The 25,222-nt window shown below is 38.1% G+C and overlaps 1 protein-coding gene across 1 annotated transcript in view; it reads right to left on the minus strand.

The window, feature by feature from the left end:
• PRODH (proline dehydrogenase 1) overlaps positions 1–25,222 on the minus strand; it is a 49,456-nt gene that overhangs the window by 13,315 nt on the left and 10,919 nt on the right. The window contains exons 3-9 of the mRNA XM_053469722.1: positions 22,624–22,658; positions 16,444–16,593; positions 15,262–15,326; positions 13,210–13,326; positions 11,046–11,125; positions 5,554–5,635; positions 3,184–3,276 (exon numbers count right to left, since the gene is read on the minus strand). Of these exons, the coding sequence (XP_053325697.1) occupies positions 3,184–3,276; positions 5,554–5,635; positions 11,046–11,125; positions 13,210–13,326; positions 15,262–15,326; positions 16,444–16,593; positions 22,624–22,658 (622 nt within the window). The remainder of the gene's footprint in view (positions 1–3,183; positions 3,277–5,553; positions 5,636–11,045; positions 11,126–13,209; positions 13,327–15,261; positions 15,327–16,443; positions 16,594–22,623; positions 22,659–25,222) is intronic.

The following is a 25,222-nucleotide window of genomic DNA, read 5'->3' on the forward strand; positions in this document are numbered from 1 at the left end:
GGCGTCATATGCAGGTTCCGGGGCATGGGGTTTCTCCAGGTGGGTTGCGGACGGTTTGACTGGTTTGTGCGGACAATACGATATCCTGTGGCCAGTCTCTCCGCAGTAAAAACATAAGTCGTCCTCTTGTCTTCTCCGTTTTTCTTTTTTGGTGAGCGGCTCTCGCTTAAAGCTCTTAGCAGCCTTCTTTCTTGGTGTCTGGGTCTTGGTTTTTGTGTCCACGCACTCAGCTTCTACCACAGTCCTTACTGACTTGCATAGGTGGAGTACACATTCTGCCAACAATTCCAGTACTACAGGTATCCCCGCGAACTCCTTGTATTGGCCTTGACATTCTGTCACGAGCTGAGAACACAGGTTGATAAGGAGCCCAGGTGCAGGGGATACGAGGGGCTCTGTCTGTACCCCACGATGCATGATGGCCTGGGGGTTGTTACAGACAGGCGCAGGAATAAACCACAGACAACAGATCAGGATTAAGAGTTGTATTAAATGCGATGGTACAACAATATATACGCAATGGAAGTTACTTGGCAGGAAGCCCACTTGCGGGGCACACGGCAGATAAGCCCTCTTGCGGGGCACACGGCAGATAAGCCCTCTTGCGGGGCACACGGCAGATAAGCCCTCTTGCGGGGCACACGGCAGATAAGCCCTCTTGCGGGGCACACGGCAGATAAGCCCACTTGCGGGGCACACGGCAGATAAGCCCACTTGCGGGGCACACGGCAGATAAGCCCACTTGCGGGGCACACGGCAGATAAGCCCACTTGCGGGGCACACGGCAGATAAGCCCACTTGCGGGGCACACGGCAGATAAGCCCACTTGCGGGGCACACGGCAGATAAGCCCACTTGCGGGGCACACGGCAGATAAGCCCACTTGCGGGGCACACGGCAGATAAGCCCACTTGCGGGGCACACGGCAGATAAGCCCACTTGCGGGGCACACGGCAGATAAACCCACTTGCGGGGCACACGGCTGGAAGCCCACTTGCGGGGCACACGGCTGGAAGCCCACTTGCGGGGCACACGGCTGGAAGCCCACTTGCGGGGCACACGACTAGAAGCCCACTTGTGGGGCACACGACTAGAAGCCCTCTTCCAGGGCACACAGCACGGCTAGAAGCCCTCTTCCAGGGCACACTGCACGGCTAGAAGCCCTCTTCCAGGGCACACGGCAGGTTGCCCACTTGCAGGGCACACGGCAGGTTGCCCACTTGCAGGGTACTCTACTTGGGAGTCCACTAGTGGGGCGCAGGCCGCAACTCAGGAACACGGCAGGTTGCCCACTTGCAGGGCACACGGCAGGTTGCCCACTTGCAGGGTACTCTACTTGGGAGTCCACTTAGTGGGGCGCAGGCCGCAACTCAGGAACAAGGCAGGTACTGGAGCAAGGCAAGGTACTGGAGCAAGGCAAGGTACTGGAACACGGCAAGGTACTGGAACACGGCAAGGTACTGGAACACGGCAAGGTACTGGAACACGGCAAGGTACTGGAACACGGCAAGGTACTGGAACACGGCAAGGTACTGGAACACGGCAAGGTACTGGAACAAGGCAAGGTACTGGAACAAGGCAAGGTACTGGAACAAGGCAAGGTACTGGAACAAGGCAAGGTACTGGAACAAATCAGGAACCAAACAGGTAGTCCTCAAACATTACAATGTCAAGGCCCAGACTGCAGGGCTGGGCAGGTTATAAAGGCTGACTTGATTAGGTAAGCAACTGCAGCTGGACCTGGTAATTGGCCTGAGTGGCAAGGGCGGCCACTAGTGGCTGGAAACATGAAAATGAATGGCAAGGTTTTGGATAAGTCCAGCTAGCGCATGGTGAAACGTGACAATATTATGTGATCTGATGCGCGGTTTGCCTTATACCAGGTATCTATAAATAGCTTAACTTGACCTGAATATTATCAGGGAAAACATAAATTAACTATACGCGGTGTATAAGGTTGTCACCTTAATATAACTATAGCTACATTTTTTAAAAACTATCCTTACATCCCATAAGGAAAAATGTTGCCCGACTCTCAAAGTGTTAACTTACCTAAATAACATCCATAACGTACATGTGTAAGGATAGAGAACTATTTGTTCCAGAACGGCATGTTTATACACAATATTACCGAAAGTATGTGGGCATCTTACCATCACACATATATCAGCTTTTTGAACATCCTATCCCACGTTGGACATTCCAGCCCCAGACCATTATATCTCCTCCTCCAAACTTTAAAGTAGGCACCATACATTCCAGTAGGTAGCATTTTCCTGGCGTCTGCCAAACCTGGATTCGTCCTACACTTTTCCGCTCTGTGAGTGAGCGTGGGGTCAACCACTTCATGGCTGAGCGGTTACTCCTAAACACTTCCCATTCACAATAACAGCACTTACAGCAAGGAAGAAATTTCACAAACTGGCTTAAGACAGCTTCTTATGACAGTGCCGCGTTTAAAGTCACTGAGCTGTATATGGAGATTACATGCCCATGTAATTGATTTTATACACCTGTTAGCAATGAGTGTAGCTGAAACACCTAAACGCAATAATTGGGAGGGGTGCCCACATCATTGTGCATGTACAATGTGATTGCATAATGAAAATGTGTAGAATTATTTGACATGTTTTTGTTCGCAGTTTCTGCACATTTTACTCTTTACAGACCAGAAAACGACATTGATTACATTTCAGTTACATTTATAAAATACATAATATAGACTATCAATTTACTCCCACCTCAATGATATTTAAATGTACACATCTTGTTAATACTGTGGGACTAAGGCACCCAACAACCACATATAATATTCTATGTTGTCTATAAAGAAAGTATGGTCAAAGTAAGTCCAAAACTTTTTAGAAACAGGACCGTATAGTCAGGTTAAGTGATTCTGTCTGTCTATGGCTGTATTATGAGCTGCCTCCATCAAAATTCCCCTGCAGCCTGCATTTTATCCGTCAACTGATATACACAGATCTCCATGGACACATATTTTGTGTTTTAAGAACGATTGTAGATGCTTGAAATTGTAGGTTTTTTTTGCAATTTTTATGAGTGGTGTTTTGCCATCTCTGTCAGCATCTATAAATTGTGAGTTTCTATTAATGAGCATCTACATATAGATTAAATTCACACACACAGTAATTTACGGTAACACAAAAGAGTTTGCATTCCTAACCTTTGCAAGAACGTCCATCCTCTGTAGCATTCTTTTCATCTGCATGTCTTCTTCCTCTGTGAATCTAGAAAGAAGGGGTTCTAGTTGGCCACTCTGGAAACAAACACAAAATAAAGTTTCATTTTATTTGAACAGCAATAAAGAAAGGTACAAAACTGGGGCCTTGTATAAATGAGTAACAATCTCAAAATTTGTGGAAGCCACTAAACATCGAGTCACCGTATAACATTGTTTGTTATTTTACTGTATACGTGCACAGCAATATTTTTTTGAATAAAAAAAATAAAAGGTGTGAATAAAAATCTTCGAAATGTTGCAAACATATCCCGGTGGATCAGTGAATTAGCAAACGTTTAGGGAGAAAAAACAAAAAAATGTATATATAATATATATATATATATATATATATATTTATATAATTGTACTTTGTGCATCAAAAATGTCAAGCGATACTAAAATAATAATGAAATTTGAGGGGCCCTTTTAAATTTACATGGAATCCACCCAAATCCATTTGTCCCTTTGTGCCCCTATCCCCATTTTTTTGTACAGGAGACACGTTCGTACGAGCGTGCTCAGCTCTGCAGCTTCTCCATAAAAGAGGTTTTTATTTTTGAATTTTCCTAGCAATTATTGTTTTGGGGGCTTCCTGGAACAAGGGAGGGTCCCTTTAACGGAAGGAGGGAAACGGGCATCACACTATAAAATTCAGGCAACGGAGATTAAACCCCCTACAAATTCAGATGTCAATGCCGTCTTGGCACAAACAGGCTCATGCAGTGTGAATAATTATTTTAGAACACATTTGTTTCCTAATGATCTACAATCTGGCTGTAGGAGAACTTCTTGCCGTCAGCCAGGTGGTGGCATAGTTTACTTACACGAGATTTCTATACAGAAGGCTCTTGATTCCTTAGCATGCTGGTAATAAAAGCAAAGCCACAAATTTCACACATTGTGCAGGTGGCAAGTCTCAAAAGATTTTGTTTTGCTTCATATCTTGTTCCAATACATTTTGTTAGAAATATGCCAAGAATTGATACAGTTCTGAAGCTGCAGGGTAGCAAGATTATGAGCAATGAGAGAACGAATGACAGATGTGAAATAGGTTGCACTGTAGTGGAAGCTAATGGAATAGTAATATAATGACATACAGATTTTCAAACAAATCTACTCTGCGCACAAGAATGTATGCTTCTAAGTGGGTAGAAACACAACATGAATAAAATAGTTATTAAATTAACCAGTATGAGCATAAAATAACAGAAAAAAAATGCCAAAACAAAAGCAACCTTTGGAATTCCTGCTAGCGGATTAGGATTTCCATAACGTTTAGGATTACAGCAAGTTTATAGTAGTTCAGTGTGGTACGTGAACCACTGCAGTACTAATAATTGAATAATACATATAATTTTACATGCACAGCCCCTTTTTATCTAAGCATTCATGTACACATGGTTAATTTCACCGTATGCATTCGGTGTTCCGAGAAATTAGAATTCAGCCATGACATGCGTGTTGGCTCACTTGCATATAAATTGACCTTCCACTAAAATTAGTACACAAGTTGAGCTGAGTTGAGTATACATGTTGAGATGAGTACACAAGTTGAGATGAGTACACAAGTTGAGATGAGTACACAAGTTGAGCTGATTTCAGGGCAGCATTAAGGCAGATGGCACAACACCCAGATGCCCCAATAACAGACATGCTTATTGGGGCCACATAATGCACATTAAGTGACTGCATTAGTAGGGTGGCAGCTCACACACTGTGTGTGCTGCAGTGAAGACAGGGCTCTGCACAAGATAAGAGGGATGGGGAGAGCAAAGGAGGGATAACTGCATATGTATAGTGTTATGAGTGTGTGCAAGCTGTGGTTTTGTATCCATGTTTATTAGCGTATGAGTGTTAATTTAATGTAAGGTGTTAGCATGAGTGTGTGTCAGCGTTAGAGAGTCAGGGATGAGCCTATGGTTAGTAGCATGGGGGGCATGGAGAGGAGAAGCTGGATAAAGAGAGAGTGCATGTATGTTTAGATGTATGGTATTAGAGCGACTGTTATTGCATGGTGCTAGATAAAAATGTGTATGTTAAGTACGCTGCCTGTGCTATAGCAGTCCCCCTATAACCAAGAAAAGAAGCTACAGATAGGAGAGAACAACCAGACTCTTGTTTATGGTCTTCTAAGAAAAAAATTAAATGTACTACAAAATGGACTCCAGTGTGAATTAAATAGATACAGTATTAATATATGTTGATGTGTTATAAAAAGTTTATAAGAATTTGGATTTTACTTTCGACTTCTGCATTATCTCATCATTTTTAATATTTCATCGATTTACTCTAGGGAAGCACTTTTCAAAATACCTGCAAGTTTGGTACAAGCAGGAGTTTGGAGATCTTGGTTTTGCTGTCAATTAAGCTGTTCCAGTCCAACAAATCCACTGTCCTAAACAAAAAGAAAAAAAAAAACACTTACTCAAAGGGAAGAAATTACTTAAGATAAGACCAAACCCCTCCTAAGCTTGAGCCATTTATTAAATGTTTTGCAGATGCTATGAGCAGCAAGACTACAAGTCCTTGCATAGAGAGGCAGACGGCAACTGCCCACAAGACCACTCTAATTTGTAGAACATTAGGTTTTTTCCTTTGTGGTCACAGATGGCTTTAAAAGAAGACACTATCATCACATCTTTTTCCTATAGGGCATTTAAGTGTGTTAGCATTTTATTTAAAATTTTGTTAACAGGGGAACTCAAAATATAGGTACAGGGAACAGAGCCTGTAGGGTTAAAACTACATTCCTACGGCAGTGCTTGGCAGATTCTAATCTGAAATATACAATCTAACTTGTTGTATTTAACAATGTTAACACACAAACACACCATCACACACAGACATATACATGTGCGAAGTATGATTTATGAATTAAAATAAAATATCTTTCACATTGTATAGCTGGCAGAACGGAAACAGGCTTAGTACCCACAGACAAGTTAATCATGTTTAAGCTGCATTACCAGGCAGAAAACACAGTCCTTTGATAAATACTCCCTAGGCCTTTTCTGATTATAGTTTATTTTTAAAAGGGATCTCAATTTGAGTAGGAAAAACCATTATGCATTTGGAGAACCACTAGAAAGAAAGAAAAAAAGCCGCATTGTTAATGTTGAGATTCGCTTTCGGAGTACATATTTTACTCCTCAAGTGGCTAAACTCTTTTCTCAATAACGCGACGGCAATGTAAATGTAGGACATGCAATGTGTGCGTTTGAGAGGGTGAAAAAGTAGTTAATGGTTTGAAATGACAGCATGTGCATGCATATCCCAGATCACTTCTGGATCGCTCTGGTTTTTGTGAATATCAGAAATATTTAAAATGGACAAATACGTGGAGTCAACTAATCATGCCTTCTAAAAGCGTTAACTAAAGACTTTTAACAGGCTACATATTTTTTTCTTACGTTGATCTCTAGGGATAACTCCTAAAAGAAGCTAGTTTCTAAATTTTACTTAAAAGGAGGTCTTAAAACACTAATAATACTACTGAATTCATTATTACATTAACCTTCTAAATGGTAGACACAAAAGCATCAACCCTTCTGTGCTAAAAGAGTTAATACCCCTCCCCCATTTATTTTACTATGGCGTGAAAACAGCTAACAGATCTAGGATGAAGTGTGACTTATGTCATTCTGTTCGCTTAGGATCTGTCAGTGCTAGGGAGGAAGCAGTCACGATTTTAGCCCCAAGAGACACAGAGGTATAAATAGATGAGGTTATTCCTACTTAGTAAAGTGTAGGCTATATGTCACTATGAGAGTTGTAGGTTATATAAAACATTTTAAACAGAGTAACAGCAGCAGCAGGTAAATATATCAAGAAGGTAATTCAATTGCTGAGCTACAGGTGACCCTGGTAATGAGAATCCAGGCATTTGGCCAACATGATGTGCAGTAGGTGGATCATCAAAAAGCAGGAGCCTAGAGCAGGGGCGTCCAACCTGCGGTCCTCCAGCTGCTGCAGGACTACATCTCCCACAATGCTCTTACAGCTAAGAGGCTGGCTGAGGAGGATGGGATATTTAGTCCTGCAGCAGCTGGAGGGCCGCAGGTTGGATGCCCCTGGCCTAGAGGAACTAAGATGGAGGACATATCCTCAGTTAATGTATACAATGCCTGTGTTATTCTATTAATTGCATACACAAACATTCCTCTACTTGAAAATGCAGCTGCAATGAATGTCATGGGAACAGGTACAACTTACTACCCTTGAAGAACCTCACTCCCTGATATGCTATAGTTACTGCTACTTCCATGCAAAGCATTTTTTTCTGTACAGAAGGGTTCTTTTTGTTAAAGTCTGCTGTTTGCCATCTATGTCGAAGCTTTTAATGGATCCTTACAAAGGTAATGTAATAATGTACAAGCAGATTCACCAGCTGCTTAGGCTACACTGATGAAAAGGACCACTACAGAGGATAACGGTCGAGACCTACAGAGATGTTATACATGGATTCCCCATACAATACAATGCATTTTTGTTTCAGAAAATATGTGATTATAAATATCGTGTTTCTCAATTTATTTAAAATTATTCTTTTCATTACTTGTTTCAAAGATGGGGCCAATACATATTTTTTACTTAGGGCCCTCAAAAATCTTGCCACAGGGCCAGTTAACAGGGAAAACTACACATTCCTTTGGACTATTTAAGACATATTCCTAAGTAATGAACCCTGCATTCACACGTTAAAATACATTTTTGTTTTACTTAATATTGTCACATCTTCCATTGATGCTCTGTTGGTTTTGAGATGCAATAGTGTGGATCAGTAAAGTGCTCTCTTTTCCTTAAACAGTAACTTTGTAGACACCTAAGCGTAAAATCCATCACCATCAACATAATATAAAAAGTAACACACGTTTTTATGACTGTTCCCACGGACAGAACTGCAATAAGCTTCATGTCTACCTGATATAATGGTATTTCTGTGGAACTCAACATTTAATATGACAGCTTTACCACTTCAGAAAACACTGCAAAAAAAGGAATCTCAATGCAATATTTCCTCCCTAACTGTACCCTTTGGTGCGTAGCATGACAGACATTTACGTTGGAATAATGGCAAAAATATAGTAGCCATTACTTTGGTATGATACATTGGAGTTGATAGCAGGGTCATGAACATCTATTTTAGTAATCATTGCTGTAAAAATCAATGAAATGACCTATAAAAACTACACAATGCATGTATTAGCTAAACAATATTATCAAGCAAGCTAATAAAACTCACTTAAAGGAGAGAAGCACTGTAGGGAGAGAAACACTACACATATTCAAACAGGGGCCTGCGCCATGAAAGTACTAGAATATTGATGAATACAGATGACCCAAAGTGACCTTGATCAGATTGCTGCATCTACTTTGGGACTCTTTTCTATTACCAGAAAAAAAGTAGTGATTTTTTTTTTTTTTAGCTTGTTACCAGTATATAAATACACTCCGTAGTTATGTGCACCTTCATATCATTCTTGATTACACCATCTGTCATAACTGCAAGTTAGAAGCACAGATGTTTATGGAATATATAAATTAAAGTGTAAAAACGTCAAAACTTTGCTTAAACTGCACTGAAGTACTGAGACACCTTCAACTGTATTATAATTGGGGACCAGGGTTTACATGACTAAAATCTAAAATATTTAAATACATTATTATTATTATAACAGAGATTATTATAATATAAAATAAGTTTATTTGATTACTGGAAATATAACTTATTTAAATTAATTCAGATAAGCCGGGATGTAAAACTAGTAACAATAATCTAATAATAAATATTTATAATAATAATAACCCCAGCACGTTATTTGCAGTTGTGTTGAGAATAGTTATGACTTTACATAAGTCACAACGCATTTAATACAACAGGTCTGCGAACCATGGTGGTCTTCATGGCACCTATTGGAGACATTTTATAATAAACTTTGCCTTTTTACCCCCAGTACAGCACAGTAAACATACATTTGATCTGATTGGGACTCTCCCAGCTGAGAATTTCTGAATATATATGTTCGGACCCCATGTGCATTCACCAAAAGCGCTCCTATTGATTTCTATGGAACCACCTTCCTTCCACTGATTGGGTGCTTCAAGTAGACAATCAATGGCAGGAATCGTCAGACCAAGGAGGAGGAAGATCTTAGGTAAGATCAATATTAAAGTACTCAGAGTTCTTTAAATCATATTAATTTTTAGTGGAGCTGACAGGGACAATAAACTGTCCCTTTAAAGAGTATTACTCAGAAATATGTAATCACATTGGAAAGGATATCGGTTAAACCTGTCATGTACTTATGTTAAGGGCTGCAGTACAAGTTCAGGGAGAAGAGCCCAACATCTAAGGCCACACATAGTTTCCAATCAAAGGCATAAGTGCATTTACATATGTCGACATATGTATGCAACTTTAATAGGAGAAAAAAAAACAAAGTAATTCACAAAAACACACACACAGAACCATGGCGCTGGCAACTCTGATCAATATGATTGAATATTTGATATGTGCATGGTTTGCAGTAAATACTTTGCAAATTCTAGTGTGTACCGCTAACCACACTGCTAAAACTGTTCTACTGAATTTGCAAAGGTGCTTACAGAGCCAGAAACTTTAACCCCATTAAACACTTCAAATAAAACACACAAAAAAAAAGCTATTTGGATCTCCCAAAAGGCATGCTTGGAAAAGCATGCAGAAAGTAAACTAGTGTTCTGAGATAATGTGATGACTGCTACAGGCTACTCAGAACTCTAGCATTTAATGGTTCATGAAGCCATAAAAAAACTGAACTAAATATTATATAGAAATACACCAAAATGTATTGTTAAAAGGGAGAGTTGAATGCCCTGGCAAAGAAACAAAAAACCATATGACTGTAATATGACTGTAATAATATATACATATATACATATATATATATATACACACACACACATACACACACACAGACCTGGTGAAAACACCGCCGCTACTCTGCTGTCTACATTTCGCACAAGTGTTGGTCGCTAGATGCAGCCAATCACCGGCAAGAAAGCCCTCTAATTTAATTGCGCTCTCTTGAACCAGTGGTTAATCTGGCAGTAAGCATCCTGTGCATGTGCATTGCAAGCAGGAAATGCATTCATCCAAAGGCAAACCCTTTAAGCAAGGAGCAGTGGAATGCGTCAAAAGTGTACAGAGGATTCTGCCTAAACCCTCTGTGCATTTGTATTAAAAAATATATATAAGGTGACATTCATCAATTAAAGTTGGCTACAATAATATTACATATTTTTTTATTTAAAGGACCAATGTTTTTCTGACCTTTTTCAAAGTTGCCAGAAAGCAGTTTGTCCATTCCGAGCTGCTTGGTGTCTTATTAGCATTTAGCAAGAAGAGCAAAAACCGCAATTGGATCATAGTCAACAAAGCCAACATTATGAATTTGAAACACTTTACATGCCATCAAGGTTCAGAAACCTGTATATCAGACATTTTTCGTTTGAAATGTAAAACTGTTCAAAATGTAACTTTTTGCTTACTTAACTCTCCGTGTACAGCTTAATAAGGAAGAGAAAAAATAAAGTATGTTATAATTTTACCAAAGGGAAAAAACAGTTAAACTAAAAACAAGCTTTATTAGTCATCTGCAACACATCACAATGTTTGCTGCAGCAAAAAATGAAAATACAATTGTAGTCTCTTCGAGGTAATGACTACTTTCAATTTCAAATAGATTTCATACTGAAAATTGGTAAAACGCACATATGCGTAAATAAAATAACAGCTGAAATGATATTTTTGTTATGAAACATACCCCGATAGCCCAAGATTTTCTCCAGTAAACCAATTATGGCATTCATCCTTGGTAGCAATCCCGAGTTTCACCAAGCTGTCCTGAGAATAAAAAAAATATGTATAGCGTTCAGAGTGATTTGCTTCTGCAGCTGTGGAAGAGTAATATATAAGTAAATGTTCTGTCTCTATCATGATTATTAAATGAAAACCTATTAAAAAAAGAAAGGTTGTGAAGCATATCCTACTCACTACATCTAAGGTACATTCTCCACAATGTATCTATTAGACCTGACCCCTTCTTCTGTATCATTTATAGCGATGTTGGTTAAAACATTTATGGCTAGCAGGGCCTGAAATCCACCATCCTTTACCGGACGGAATCCCGCCTTGGGTTTACCAATGAAGAGGAAGTTTATGAGACTAATCAACTGATGCACACTCATACTGACCACCATTAGCCAAACTAAAACACATTGCCCACTCTCAGCCAAACTGATGTACACTCATATACTGCTGTCAACCAAACCAAATCGGAGCCAAACGATACGCACTCAATGTCACCATGATAAGCTTATCTCTCCAAGCGACTAGGTCAGTTAGCACTCAGTGTGAACTAAGACTGAGGAGCACTCTTCGTATGAACATGGCAAGCTATGCTTTATTCTGTGGAACCAAGTACCTCAGTTTAGGTCACAACAAAAATACTGATGTGTTTAACAAGGTTTCAGGTTCAAATAGCTCATTAATTGCTTGATCCAGCTTTGAGGAAATGGTACCTTCTACATCTTCCTGAATTATGCATCATACTTAATGCAGATGCAGAATGTGATTTGCATCAAATGTAGATGAGCCAGACAGATTGCACTAATGGAGTTTTACTAAAATAAGACTAGTCATTTTACCGTGTAAATATCTAAAGGGGTTTAACAAAGTACAGGAGGAAAAGGGAGGAGAACTGTTAGAACAAGAGGTCATAACCTAAAACTAGACGGCCAAAGGTTTAGCTGTTAAGTAAGGAAGTTTAACTTTACACAGAGGATAGTAGATAGGACTCCAGGCAAAAGTGATATATGTAAACAGTGAAGACGTTTAATCATGCATGGGATAGGGATCCAACTATCCTGAATCTAAGATAAGACCAATAAATGATTAAGGTTTGCTGCTATACTTTAGGAACGATGGGCAAATTAGATGGGCCGAATAGTTCTAAAAAGATGGCACTGGTCCTTTAATAAAGGAATTATTTAGCTTATGCTAAATAAAATATGTTTTTCCGTGTTCTAGAAGCTGTGCTACAAACAGACAATTACTCTCTAGTTTTTCTGTGCTTCTCATTTTAGACATTTTAGGCATTGCAGGCTACTTTAGAGGAGACCTTGAAACAAACTAATCAGTGTAATTGACTTTCCTAGAAAGATTCAATCACAGTTAAAGTAACTTATTTCCATCTTATTAAAAATGCATGCGCACTTCTTTTCTCTGAATGTGCTGCGTTTCTGTTTCTCTCCTACCTAATTTTGTCTCTTTACTCTATAATTACTTTGTAAACAAAAAAACGAAATAAAACAGGGATGCAAAAAAGCCCTGTAAGCACACAACCTTGGCACCATTTGTCCTCTTGTCCAAATTACCAAAGTGTAATCGAAGGCTGTAGATATACATTGTGAAGGCACTGCACCATGTAAACGTCAACGTCAACCAGTGATCAATCAGGACATTAAATCCACCATTTTAAATCCACCATGAAAGTAAGCCCTGTCCTGTTTCCAGGCTTATTCTTTTAGAAAAAACAAGCCAGGAAATGGGAGAAGGAAGCCATTCTTCATTTTCTCTGGAATACTGGCATGGAGCTATTAAGTTTATCCTAGGGCCCAACACAAGCTGCACCTTCTGTTTAAATCCATCTTTGCCCGTATAACCTCACAGAACACCACTGTAGAATATGGTGGAACTTGTAGTCATTGAGGGTCGTTCAATACATTTTTTGCAATGGTTCTGCTTGGCATAGATCCATTACAATTTAGCTTCCATGCCATAAATCTAGGTGGATGAAGGACATGCCACCCTTGCAGCTAACATATGCTACATGAAGTGCAATAAGAGTGTTTATCGTGGGTTTGACTGTAGGTCTAACTTTATGCAATGAATGACTTTCATCACATTCTATCTTTTTATCTTCCTACCTGGAGTTTTTCCACTTCCAGTTCAATTTCAACAGCAGCTAGTCCGCCCTTGCCTTGGTCTGCAGCGAGCTGGTGGAAGAAACCTTTCCATTTCATAAGGACTTCTGAAAACTGTAACTGAAATAAGAATGAAAGAAAAATAAGTTTAATACTGTGATATGCACCATCTCGCTGATTTTGCGATCAAGCTACAACTCCTCATACAAAGCCAAACCATGAGTGTTCTGTATTAATGGCTTTAATATGCTTTAAAATGATAACCATACTTCCAAAAAAGTGAGAACAACTGCTATATTATGTGTAGGCAACAAAAAGACAGTGAATTAAACAGCTAATTTAAGCCAAATTGTATTTTAATGGAAATGGTAAATTACATTGATTGCTACAGGGTAAAACTGGCCCATTAATTCAGACCATGATTGAACACAGCATCCTGCATATAGAAACAAACAGCAGACCTGTTAGTTTATATTGCAACAGTTGTTTTCCTAATTCCAAATCTATGACAGAGTGAAAACAAAAAGGCTACAGAACTCGGTTGCATACTCGGATCCTCTTAATCCAATAAACATTTAATTGCAGAAGAGTATCTTGCTGTATGCTGCAGCATTTAAATTCAGAGCCAAAGGCAAGTGTTGCTCTTTTTTGAGCAGAACAATAAATGTTGCTGTGGATAGATGTTATTAATACTCGACCCCTTGCCTGCCCAACTAAGAACCTGGGTGCTGGATGGCAATTGCCTACCAACCTACCATTTCTGCTAATCCCAGGTGCAGAGTCAGGAGTGAGGATTCCATACTAGTACTAAAATGCTTTTACTAGTAACATGGTCACTATGTCCACGGATTCTCAGATAAGCATTATACATACAGCCAGTAGCATCTGCTTGCGTCAAATTTAGGGTTAATGCCTTAAAAAAAGGAAGCTGGGGTTGATCTTGCTGGAGAGTTGCCGTTTTATCTCCTGACCCAACTTTGTTGTATTTCAGTTTAAAGCAGAGCTTAAATGGCCCATTATAAAGCATATATGAATCTGTGAGATTTCTCAAATTAATCGACTGAACTATTCATTATGTAGGGACCGCTCTATCTTCTTTGTACAACAATTAGCCAGGGGCTGCCCTTTATGATACACAGTAAATTCAAGAAGTTTAAACCACAACCCTCAAGCAAACTCTCTTGCCAACCCAAGCTTTAGTCGATAAACCCCATTAACATCGATAAGAGTTTTGATTTAATGTTTTCAGTCAATTAGTCTTGCAGTCTGTTGACACAGAATAGATGGTACTATGGTGGGAAACTGGAGAAGGAAATCAGTGGCCATGACAAAGCTTGTGAAAGTAATTGGTGCATGTGGGCCATTAATTTAAATTTGACTACGAGAAAAGAGTTGTGACATAATGTGAACAAACCACAAACAACATTGTACTGTATAAAAGAGGTAGAGCCAACATGTGGACTCTGGAGTTCCAGATACAACTCATGCTAACAGTGACTACCAGAGCCTTCAGGCTGAACATGACAGGAGCTGTAATCCATGAGATAGCTGGAGTGACAGAGATGCACAAAGACGCATCTCCAGTATACTGAAGATACTGTTGTGGCTGAGTAACCTCGCTAATGTGAAATTTGTACTGGTGTGTGATTCGGTTTATGGATACAGGATCAGTCACAGCTGAATTCAGCAACATCAGAGGGTTATATAACACAGCGTATGCAAATAACCACTGTGGTTTTCCTCTGTGTATTAAATCAGCCTGGTCTAAAGTGACATTGACTTATGTACCAAAGGCAAGGAACACACTGCGAGTCACTTAAATTACAAGCTCAATAAGGATGTCAATAGCAGAACGTTGCAAGCCGATTTTCCGCGTCTTCATTACATCAACTAGCTAATTGCTTTATTATTCAAAATCCTTTTGTGTAAAATAATGTTTGGCTATCGTATTATTGTTTTTGGTTCTTTCTTAAATACACAGTGCTAAAGGTGAACGGAATTCACAACAAAATAAAAATGAAACAGAAAATAACCATATCTGGACTGAAACCTTACCAAAAACTGGGGCCGTCCTAATGCTGTAAGCTTAATGGCGGAAAAACCATCTTCAGAACTGCCACCTGTCAATTTTAATAAAATAATAATTAATATCACTAAAAAGCAACATTATACACCCAGGGGGAAACCCAATACCTTCCCACAAGAACGTTGGGGCAAATCACACCGCAATAAAAATCCTTGTTGACCTGCAGTGTGCTTCATCAAGTATGGGTGTAGGCACTAGTTCAGGATTTTGCAGGTTTATTGAAGATTTCCCAGGTTTATTGAAGATTTCCCCTTAACAATTAAGTCCAACCACAGTCACCTTGCCCCACAGCAAGGGACGAGTCTGCACAGCTAATTTGGCAAAAACTTTATGAAAGCCATCCCACCAATTTAACTATGCATTATGCAGGGCCAGCCTGCCTTTCTTGCAGGAGAAGCTCACTAGGGTTGACCCCTCAGAATATTACAGAGCTAGAAAGTTTAACTCCCTAGTTATTGATACCCTTAGTGCCTCTGGATGTTATTAAAAGATGGTTCTCCTCTTTGCAGAATACAACAGAAATAGTCCACTCCTTTCATAAAGAAAATCCAATGGCATATCAAACAAGAAAAAATCCTTACACTTTAATTGCATACAGAAAAAAAAAAACATACTGTATCCAAATTAATTTCAAGTGGGAAACATTTCGCGGAACAAATAAATACCACCTGGAATTCATGATCAAATAAATCTGCCCATTGAGCCACAGAGTGTACATTATCACAGTGGAACATCATATTTAAATAAATTACATCCTAATCTTATTGTAAACTGTCAAGGAAAGATTTGCTAAAGAAAACTACCCTCTGGCAGAAATGTATGCTCTGATGGACCTTTTTATGATATACAAGCCAATGACTAAATCAGATCTACATTTTTTTAATACTACTTTTGAGTCTGCGAGAATATTTAGTAAAGATTTGACAGCAACGCAATGATCACCACACACTGTGCTATTTTCCAACTAAGTGCATAGCAAAACTTAGAAGCGGACGTATAAAAAGAAAATCTAGTCTAGGGACATTCCATTGGTTGCTATGGGGATTGCACCACATTTACAACTACAATTGTCCTTTAAAACGTAACCTTCGTCTTGGTGGATAGAAATATTAGAAGTCTCCTTACTAAGGTCTGAGGTGTCCCAAGCGTACCTGAGGCTTCAATACATCTGAGAAATGTTTCCATATGATGGTCACATTTTGCTTCATCCGCGTAAAAGTATGTTCGAGCACTAATAACTCCTCCACGTCGGTCTCCAAAGCCAGGCTGGACTCTGTATTTCTTCTCTCGCCGTGCCACACCTACAATGAAAAATATAAAACAAAAAAAAGGCTTAATATGCATACAATTTGCAAACTTCAAGATACAAAAGCCAAAACAAAATAAATATGGAATCAGGTTTCATTAATCTTCGAGGCTGGTGCATGACTGAGCACCTTTAAGTATTGAGAAGAACACTTGTCAAACTTTCATGCCCATGTGAAACAACATGTGAAACCCAGGTCGTTTAGCTTAAAGGTGGGAAAAGGTATGTTTGCCCCTTTAAAGATATTTCTCAACAATACATATCTTTAGGATCTCTCAGTTGGCCTGACAAAGGGCCATCTTGAAAATAATAGTTTATCGACCCTTGGAAAAGAAGCGTGTATATCATTTACAGTACCATGCAAAAGTTTGAGGCGGTGTGAAAAAAAAAAGCTGTGATGTAAGATTGCTTTCAATCTTAACTTATTTTTATTATTTAAAAAAATGCAAAGTAAGTAAATAGAAGAAAAATCGAAATAATATCAATATTTGGTGTGACCACCCTTTGCCTTCAAAACAGCATCAATTCCTCTAGGTACACTGTTGTATATGAGTTTGGCTTTTGGCAAAGAAAGAAATATATATATATATATATATATATATATATATATATATTAATAAAAAGATTTACGCACAATAACCATGTCTACTGTGGCCTGTTTCAACAAAGCCTGTCCATAACCGCCAGTGCCTTTGGCCAGCATTAGACATAAACCGCAGACAACAAACTCACCAGTTCAATTAGCCCAGCATGAGATCAGAATACACACTGTGTTAATATTGTTTTAAAACGAGAATGATTTTTACTTCTATAAAATTTTTATTTTTGTTCTCCATAAAAACGGCAGGAAACCAAATAATGTTATTTATTTTTTTTAAGGACGAATGCATTTTGTTTATTTTTACAAGTCAGATAAAATAAGCAAAGACCAATTTCACACTTGTCATACCTATCTGACAGAATAATGGATGAAGGCGGATGGTCTGGCTGGTTTGGGATTGAAACTAAAAAAATATATAAATATATATATTTTTTTTTTTTTAACCACAAAATTGTTGGATCTGTTCATGTACCCTTTAGTTATAAATCCAACATCCACCCATAGCCGTCAATCTATATAATCAGCTTTTTTAGCAAACCGTGACCATGTGTGTAACCTTTACAATTGGAGGGGAGGAAAAAGAACTTAGTACTAAAATAAAGATAATGGTTTCCACTCGGCTCAGCCTACATTTTGCCCTTTAAAATAGTAAAAACACTAGCTTATATTTTTGCTAATAAAAAATGCAGTTCCAGACAGTTATATCAATATACAGCAAGCAATGTTAACATAAATTAAACATCATTGGGAGTAAAGCTCGCTTTCAGCAGTGACCTTAACACCTTTTTCTGTAAGTACCTGTTATTTCCCCGTTTACCAATCGTACAGGTCTGTGGCACATGATGCCATTATATAAATCAATAAAATATATAAATACACATTTGTCAACCATAAATGTTCATTAACTCTTAGCTCACTGAAGAACCTTAGCATACTCTGTCAATTGGAGGAGCTTCCAAGTACATTATGATGGAACCAAAGTGGTAAGCTTCTCATGCAACAAGAGCTGAACCTGCATAACGCATTGTTAAAACTGAGAATTCTTCCAGGAACTAACCCTATTAATACATTATGCCGGGCCAGCACAGCCCTTCTTGAACGATAAAGGCACTGGGGTTTGCCCTTTATAATGCATTCCATAGTGATAGCAAGGCTTGAAATGAGCTCCAGATTTAGTGATCAAACCTTACTGCTCACCTCAACCTGGTACGAAAACAGTTGTCCATACAAGCATGTGTTTAATGACCTTGCATTCAATATCAGAAGATAAGATTTGCGTCAAAGCTTATCTTCTGATATTGTAATATACCGTTGCTTTCTTTAGTTATCAAAAGCACCCTCCTCCTGACCATTGAATACTTTACTTAGGACATTCAATTGCACAAAGTTTCCTCTCCCTTTATTGGTTCGAACCCCTGGACTATGGTAGAGTTTGCAGGCAGCGCAGACGTGGAGTAGGGGGGATTTTCTTCCATTGTCAACAGAAGCCAAATGGAGTCATACCATAAAAACTCAAAATCCAGTCTATAATGGAGGACACATTTAATGACACAAAAAAAACAAACAATATATATATATATATATATATATATATATATATATATATATAATGTTTAAACAGTCACATCTGAGAAGCCCAAGTAGTTTGAGTTGTAACCGGTAGAGTCTACTTGGTAAAGCTGTACTAAGAGTGTCAGCAAGATGGCAGCTCTTCCATACAGCAAAACAGAAAAATAACATGTATTAGAAATATTTAAGGTGAAAGAGGCATGATAATTACATATAGTTCTAGTATTACGATTAGGGATAATCTGAAACGTGACCATTGTCATTTTAATGGATTTCAGTAGTGCCTACGCTGGCTGTCCCTGCATCTGAAACCATTACATTGAAGTTAAATGCATCACATTCTATGATGCACATCATTAATTCTCCATTACACAGTTACAGTTTCCATTATTAAAGGAGGGCCAGAGCGAAGTCATTTAGCAAAGCTAAGACCAAAAAAAGGGATCGAAAATGGAAAATGCCCTTAACTAGTCAAGCTTTGCAAGGTTATGGGTGGCACATGCACATTATACAGTTGTCAGAATGAGTGAGACAGCCTCATTTATTACAGCGGCCATGAAAGTGATTAACAGACATACTTTTCTTCCTGCTCTTGTGAAAACTGCATCGCAATATTCCCTTGTGCGGCACTTAGACAGGTCGGAAACGGGTGATTTATTAAGGTTTACTTGTCTCGCTTGGATTTGCAATTGGCAAACGGTACCTTTTGCAACTATGCCTTCATTATACCTTTCAGTGGATCCTGTCACACAATACGCTGCCAATCTTGAAACATATATAGAAATGGGTAACCTTTAGTGTGTTTTCCAGAACAACACAGTAATAAAATATGCTATATTAATCGCAGGCAAGGAAAGACAACCTCTGACACCCAAGCATCTGCAGACAAGATGGCTGGGGTTCATGGGAGTCACAGCAGCTAGGTTCGTACATTCCTTTATTTGTGAATTCTTTACTTTGGGGTTAAGATAAAATCTGTCTTTTCTCAATAAATGCCTACGTTTTTGAGAAACAAAAGCGTAAATCAATAAGTATCTCATTTTCTTTTCTAAGTTAAAAATACATAAAATAGAAGAAAGAAATGGCTAACAGCATGTACTCCTATGCAACTTCCTGTTTGGCCGTTATTAAAAATACATCATCAATACTTTCTTGTTCTGCGCATTTATTCCTTCTTTTTATAAAAAAAGGTATATAAAAAGTTATAAAATAAAAAGGCAGATTGATGATAGCTGGAGATGGATCCACTGGGCCACAATTAGAGTGGCTGTTTGCTCTTCCCTTGGGCTCTCGGTTAAAAAAAAGGCATTAGTACAGACTGTGCTTTCTACAGAAAATCACACTATCCTATAAAATACACAATTTAATTAGGGACAGGGAGGGAAAAAATAAAAAGCATAGGCAGGTTTCCAATAAATGATTTTCTACAGCACTACTACCCGCCTTATCTAAAGATAAAATGACACCCGACATGATTTTGGGATAACGTTACAGTTTTGTGAGACTATTGCTGTTTGTGGATCACAGAAACAATAATGTAACAAAGAGAGGGGGAAAAAAAGGAAAAATAATGCTTTATGGCTGGCTTGGAGAGAGGAGAAGCATCATTAAGCTACTGTATCCTATTTTAATAGATGCCCACAAATCTGGTTTGTGACAGTTTTAGGAGCGGTCTGTGGAATTCTGGAGTCACGGGAGATCACAGCTATGTCTGCTGCATGAACGCATTCGGCTTGGCTGCAGGACACATACATAAAAGGTTCTAAGGATTGCATAAAAGTATTATATAGTAGACCGATACGCTGAATGAGGTGTATGAACTTTGCAAAAAAAAAAAATAATAATAATAAAAAAAAGGTATCATGAGAGGGTAAAGCGATTTTAATAATACTCACAGAACCCTTGCTTCCTGGTTTCTTTTTTCAACGTTAGTTTAAGATATAAATTTTTGGACATAAAGATAGTTACAGGAATAAAATGCTGCAAGTTGATGTTTGCAGTCCTATGTGTGCTGGGAACCGCGATACTTATTGTTTCATTACATCAAGGCAGGGGATCTACAGGCAGGAGCTAATGCAGTCTGCCGGATGAATTGTATTTTGAGAACAATTTGGACTCCTACGACACTAGTATTTTTTTTTTCTGTTTTTACAAGCAAAATCTTTGCTTTGGCAGGTTATTTATAAAACCGTTTTGTGTGGAGTTGTTTATTCACATATAAACTAAACCGTTTTTGTTGAATAATTACAAACCCTGCTTGTTGCCTGGCGGTCTGTTAAAAAGGGCAACTGCCGCCTTTATGGCTTTTAGCACTTTTAAAAGCTACCCATTGCTTCAGGTTTTAAGGAAGGTAATGTTTAAAATGTTTGCCACAGGGCAAGAAGGTGGCAAACCTACCAAATATAAAATCAATTTGCTGCATTGAAAATATCTTCTGAACTACCCTAAAACTGACTGAACCAAACAGCAATCGGAATCCTAACTTTATTACCTCCTTATTCACTCCTAAGTGGGGCGGCCCGAAACGACCACCAAAACATAATATTACAACCAAGTATTTTGTCCCGGTGGGTACATTTCCTCGTCAGTATCCTCCCACTATAAAATCAAAACCCATTTCATCGCCCCCAAACCAAAAGTTTAAGAAAATAATATAGTGCAGAATGTAATGGAGAATTTGTTTAAAACATAAAAAATAAGCATCAGGGATATAACTGTACTGTTAATTTTCGAAATTTAATTCAGTGCACCGATTTGAAAGAAGTGACAGATCTTTAAATTGATTACACAGGTTTAAATAATAAAGTGTGTTTATGGTTAAAAGGCTCCACATAACGAAATGTGTGAAAGACGTTCATGGGTTTGAAGGCCGTGTTCTCACAGGGTTTGAAGCCATATTAAACGACATACCAGAAAACAGACAAAATTGAAAAACCGCACACACAGCAAAATGTGGTTTGTGCGCAATACGTGAAATGGGCAATCTTTGATGGAGATACTCTAATGTTTCTGCAAAAAAACAAGGGTTGGTGTAAATGGTATGATCCATCAGACCCACTACTTGAGTTAAAAATGGCAGCAAAGTGTATGACAAGTCTTCAGGAATTGCCCAATATGAAATGCATATACATAAGAGAACATAGTGTCAACTTCGATGACAATAACCCTTTGATATCAGGGTTTATCAGGGTCCCCTTTAGGCTGAGCCCTCCCTACATTCGGTCTCTGATGCTGTACATACTCATTGTACAGCACAGCAGAATCTGTTGGTGCTATACAAAAATATAATAAGAGGATTCCTAATAGCATAGTTTAATATTGTATTTATTTAAAAAAATCATTCTAGTACTGTTCTCTGTATTATAAACACAAAATACACAAAAAACATATGTCTAGACAAAGATATCTTATAAAGTGTTGAGTTTACTGAAATATAGCACAGGGCATTTTGAACGTTAGCATAATAAAATTGTGTAATCAAAAGACCAACATTCTGTATGGCGCAAGAACAGAAAGAAAACCATTCTAATGTAAACAGAAGTCATGTAATGTATGGCGACATTAACAGAACAAACGCATTAGGCAAGTTTACCAAATACTGTGGTTGTTCTAGCGGAGATCCTTGGCACAAGTAAATGTAAATAGAATCTTTAAGGGACAGTCATGCGTGGTAAATATTGGTTTACTATCTGGTACCAGGGGGGAGGGGAAAAAAAAAACCCTGGACCTGTTGCTTGAGGTCTAGTCCAGAACGCGCTGCTGTGCGTTACTAAGCGGTGAGTTATGAATCATGCAGTTATGTTTATAACCCTCAAAGACTGGAGATGGACTCCCCATTCAGCAGAGTACACTTACCACCACTTTCCTTCTCAGCTTCAGCAGTGCAAGATCTAGAAAAAGAAGAATGAAAAAGATATTTAAAAAAAAAAAATAAAAAAAATCATGTTTAAGTATAAACAAACATTTAAAATAGAGAAAAGTTAAAAGGGGCAGTGGAATGTGTGACAGCTTAAAAAAAAAGCATATTAAAGTAATTTAAGTTAAAAACAAATAATGAAGGCTATTTATCTTAGAGATTATCGCCACTCAATGTATGTGTTTATTTCCCCCAATACATATAAACTACCCCTAAATGACTGAAGTAAGATAATTTTACTGAAAACGACTGAGATCCGTAACATGTCAAATGTAACAGATGTTTGATGGCTCCATGGGAATAAATGTAAGTAAAAATGTACAAAAACAATCAGTGTTTGGTTCCATTAATTTATGCTTCCTACATATAAAATGTACACTTGGGGCTTTACTGCAATTAGATCATCATCCAAAGTAAGCAGGCGGATTTTTATTAGTTTTTTTTTTAATATTATTTTCATATCTACTTCATATGCATTCATGTATAAGATCAATCCTGGTGCAAAGTGTTTTGATCACTATAGAAAACCAACTGGATGGTAAAATTCAGAGAATCTTTTCACTGGTTGCAATGCCATCACATGCATTTCAATAAACATTTTTGTGTAGTCCATTTTGCAAATGTATGGGAAGGGATTCTATAGAACTTCCCATAAATGGATTTGCCTATCCTCTCGCTGGATATCGTGCAAGAGGTGTGTGTTGACTGAACACATCTCCATGTACCCGATATAACCGATTCCGGTGAGCTCCAGCACTGGCTCAGGGAATTCAGGGTTCACCCTGTGCATATATGTGGAAAGCCCGTCAACCGACATGGAATTAGAGGGCAGCTGCTGCATCAAGACAGAACTATGTAGGTCAGGTGTTTTATTTATCTAATTTTGGTTGAATGTATATTACTCACAGAGTACTTTAATTTGCATTCTGCAATAATCAGGGTGTCAGCAAAATTATACGCTCTTTAACAAGTTTGTTCAAATAAGATGTAATGGCGTAAGCTGTAATATATATATATATATTCTAAATATATTAAATGTTGACATCACACAATTCCTAACGTTTTTTGGTTACTAAATGTATTACACATTATATTGCGCACCTATGCACACTTGCTTTAAAAAGCTAACATTGCTATGACGGATTGTCAGCATCACGGAAAGTCACATTGAGGATCAAATTGCAGCCAAAACATCTCATTGACGTGAAACACAGTCATGGGTCTTGGGCAACAAAAAGGCTTGCTCTTTCCAGCCAATGGCAGAAGGGGGTGTGAGTGGGGCGCGGTCTCACACATTGAAAATCAGCATTTGTCTGTTGTGTAACACTGCTGGCAAAATGCCAGATACGCTGTTCTTCTGACTGCATAACTCTGTGTAACATTATAACCCATCAGCATGGAACAAAAATAATATTTTTGTACTTACAATTCAATTTAACGACAGCAAAATAAAATGTTCCCTAACTTAATTGTTACATAAACAGGATGTTCAGGCTATTCTTTACCATGATCAAAAAATAAGCTTCGTCAATTTGATGGGTTTTTTTTTAATGAAGGAACAATATAATATTACATTTTCCCTTAAGGTGGTATAGTTGATATTAAATCACATTCAGAATTGAATGCGAAGATGGCTACAAGTACTGTCTGAAAATATCTATACATAGTATTATATTATAAATTAGTATTTTATATTATATAAAAGATTGATAGAGTTATCGTATATATAATTTCTAGTCATTACTGAAAATTATTTTTCCTGTTATGCATTAAACTATTTTCTTCTTCTTCTTCTTTTTTTTTTTTTTTTTACTGAACATTCCATAGGTTTATGATACTGGAACCTCAAAAACTTGGCAGTACTGTATCAAACACATGTAGGATCAATTGGTGATTAAGGGAGACAGTCTTGATTAAACTAGGCTGGGCACCCCAGTTGTGATCTACCTTAAAATACTGGACTAATAGACTGGTGTGGATTGTAAGCACTAGGTCGGAGGCCTTTGTGTGGTATTGGATTTTCTGTGACTGCAATATTTCACTATATGAAATTAAAACATGACAAAAATATAATAACCCCAGGTTTTGACAACACTAATATTTTATGCAGGAAAAAAGTAGATTCAAAATATTGATGTTTCAGATCCAGAGACATCTTAATAGATCAGCGTCTTGAGAGGAAGTCAATATTTTGTATCTGCTTTATCTGAACAAACAACAAGAATTGCAATTGTACAACGATATGAGTATTTCATGCATATGCATATGCCCATAAATAGCCCAAGAGCTCCCAGTTCTCTAGTATAATTTTCATTTTCCATACGGGTAACAGGAGAAAATGTTTAAAAGAATTTACATTGAGGGAAGCTGGTAGAAAATGCATTGGGTAATTTCTATTTGCTCTGTTTTCCAGCTACGATAAAAGGTTGTTACAATTAATTCATAGCATTGTTAAAACATAAACAAGGATGACTATCTATGGGTTAGCCAAGCCTTATGAGACTGCATCTGTCAGTGGGGGTTTTTTTTTTTTTGGAA

Source organism: Spea bombifrons, chromosome 1, assembly GCF_027358695.1.
Source record: "Spea bombifrons isolate aSpeBom1 chromosome 1, aSpeBom1.2.pri, whole genome shotgun sequence".
NCBI lineage: Eukaryota > Metazoa > Chordata > Amphibia > Anura > Pelobatidae > Spea > Spea bombifrons.